At 27.1% G+C, this 2,606-nt stretch overlaps 1 protein-coding gene across 1 annotated transcript in view; it reads right to left on the bottom strand.

Moving 5' to 3' along the window:
* Positions 1-862, bottom strand: part of LOC106680673 (very long chain fatty acid elongase AAEL008004) — a gene marked incomplete at its 3' end in the record, with an annotated part of 207,714 nt that extends 206,852 nt beyond the window's left edge. Inside the window, 1 exon segment of the mRNA XM_067049100.1 lies at positions 692-862. Within this exon segment, the coding sequence (XP_066905201.1) occupies positions 692-744 (53 nt within the window). The 5' untranslated portion in view covers positions 745-862.
* Between the last annotated feature and the right edge of the window lie 1,744 nt (positions 863-2,606).

The raw sequence follows: 2,606 nt of genomic DNA, 5'->3' as shown, positions 1-2,606 counted from the left end.
AGTAATCTATCTAATTAATTTTATTAATTTCTTTAAAAAAAGATATACTAATAGTTTTGTTAAAAACAATAAAAAATATTGCAAAATGAAGTTAATTGTTGAAGAAATAAAAAATTTGCTGAAATTGTAAAATTAGAAATTAATAAACACCCTTAGAAAAATAAGTTTAATAATAAGGAAATAAATATAAACTGAATTATATTTGTACTTAATTGTCAAATGCGACTAAAATTACCTCATTTAAATTGACTAATTTTACGTCTCGTTGATCGTTACCCCGTTATTTGAAATAAATAATTACTATCAACGCAAATATATTATAGATATACTAATCACAAATAACAGATGTTAATACGTTTATCTTTTAGAAGAGAAAATGGAATTAAATTTTTTTTATAACATACAAATTTAAAAATTAGTAGTAATATATTATTATTTTTGTTGACAGTAAATTTACTAATCGATAATCAAATAATTTTAGCGTACCTAAAATTTTCATCATTACTTTAAAATATGCCATATTTTATTAATTTATTTAATTAAAAAAAATTGTTTTTAATGAGAATTCTAACTGCACTATCTTGTAGCTAATGCCATTGTTAAAGAGTAACCCTCCTTATTCGGTTCCTGTTCCAGAGATGCTGAGTAACGATGATTGGGCGAAAACGATTTCAAGTTCAACAGTACTCACCTTTCGTTGGATACTTCCTCTGGAACAGAGTATGTAACGTTCAAGCAGCTCATATTGTGGTCGTATTACCGAATATGGCCGGAGGGTAGATCCGAAACTGTTGTAAAGTACTCACTCACAACAACTTCCGAACAACACATTCGCACAAGACAGCTTAGTTACCGACGAGAAGGTGCATTGATTAGTCTGTTACTGAGGCTGTTCGCAGTATTCCAAAATTATGAAATATCTAAATGTCATAAGAGAAAGCCATGTTGCCAAGTTCGGTGGGGGGTAGAAAAGTGGAGGGGTTGAGATCGCCTGACTGACCCACATCTTACCTCTTCCGGCACCTTGCCCAACCAACCGGTCCTTTGGTATGTACCAAGTCCCAGTCCTTCGTGGTGGGCACTAGTGTTTTTGCGCATCTGATAGTGTCCTTCTTTTTTCTTTCTTATTTAGAACTAATGTAAACTAATGAAACAGAAAAAATCTATTCCACTTTCGGAACCAACTTATTTGTAGCAAAATAGATTTTTTTTTAATATTTAATGCAATCCACAGCAATGGTGATGTGAGCCTATGCATTCCAATATTCAATCTTCAATATATTTATAAAAACATTATTTTATATATTCGATGACAGGATCTGATATAATAGTAATAATTAGACACATTATAGTACTGATATTATTTAATTAATATTTATTATATTGTTATACTTATTTTATAGTTGTTATACTATACTTTTTTATTTAATATCATTAATTTTTTTTTATCAATGTCAGGTTGTAGATATGGTATCAATTAAAGCGTCAATACCCTTTTCCATTGATTATGTCAACTTATATTATTATTATTCAACAAAAACAAAATCAATAAACCAAATAAAATAATATTGAATATATATTACTAATATGACAACATATGAATATGAATATATCATAGTAATTAATTTTGTTATTTCAATTTCCTTTTTTTTTTTCTATTAATGAATAATAATATAAGCTGCTACAATCAGAGGAAAATGTATTATCCCTATCAATAACCATTATTGTTATATATATGCTATAATAAACTAAAATAAAAAATGAAATTTAAAGATAAAAAAATAGTAATAAATACAAAAATCAAAAGCACTATAGCTATAAAATAAGTAAAACTTTATGATAATGTATACTAACTAAATAATATCAGAGTAATGTGTAAAGAATATAAAAAATTTAATTAAAAAATATCATTATAATCTTAAGAACTGTATATAATATTTAAATTCGGTCTAAGGAGTTCCGAACCAAGGTTTGCTGCCCTTATGTGCAAATGAAACTAGGATTCTATGAGATCCCAGCGCTTCTTCTCTTTCAGCTTCGAAACCAAGTACTTCAGTTGGAGAAACTGAGAAAGTTTGAGAAATATTATTTTATTACTTTCTAACTTCAGGGCCCACAAGTTTATTGAACAACCGTTGTTCAGAGTTATTCACTTTTTAATGTCCATAAGTACGATAAATCGCTAATAAAAATTTAAAATATTTCCTTAAATAATAATCTAAAAGTTTGGTACTACCTTCACAGTAACAAAAGGGAACCCATTGGCAAATTCGAGGCCGCCTTGCTAAGATGCTATCTAGTCTACACGGGTAATTTTTCAAATATTTTTTTAAATATTATTTGTCTTAATCTATTTATGTTTAAATATTTCATTAAAAATACAAATTCAAAATTGTCTATTTATTGATTTTTTATTATATTCCTGATTGGGAAATTTTGTGTGTCAAGAAGTCAATTTTTTTTCTATAGTAAAAATGTACATAAAAAATACAAACCAAATTTAAATCAATTAATTGATGCAACTAATGTACCACATATACTATTTTCTTTAAAACCTTTTGGGTAGGTTTTTTTTTTCATCACAGAAAAGTAGTGATCAATGATTT

The sequence above is a fragment of the Halyomorpha halys genome, unplaced genomic scaffold, assembly GCF_000696795.3.
Source record: "Halyomorpha halys isolate HHAL.00 unplaced genomic scaffold, Hhal_1.1 Scaffold276.1, whole genome shotgun sequence".
NCBI lineage: Eukaryota > Metazoa > Arthropoda > Insecta > Hemiptera > Pentatomidae > Halyomorpha > Halyomorpha halys.
The sequence above is the reverse complement of the archived record's forward strand: the minus strand, read 5'-3'. Positions and strand labels throughout refer to the sequence as shown.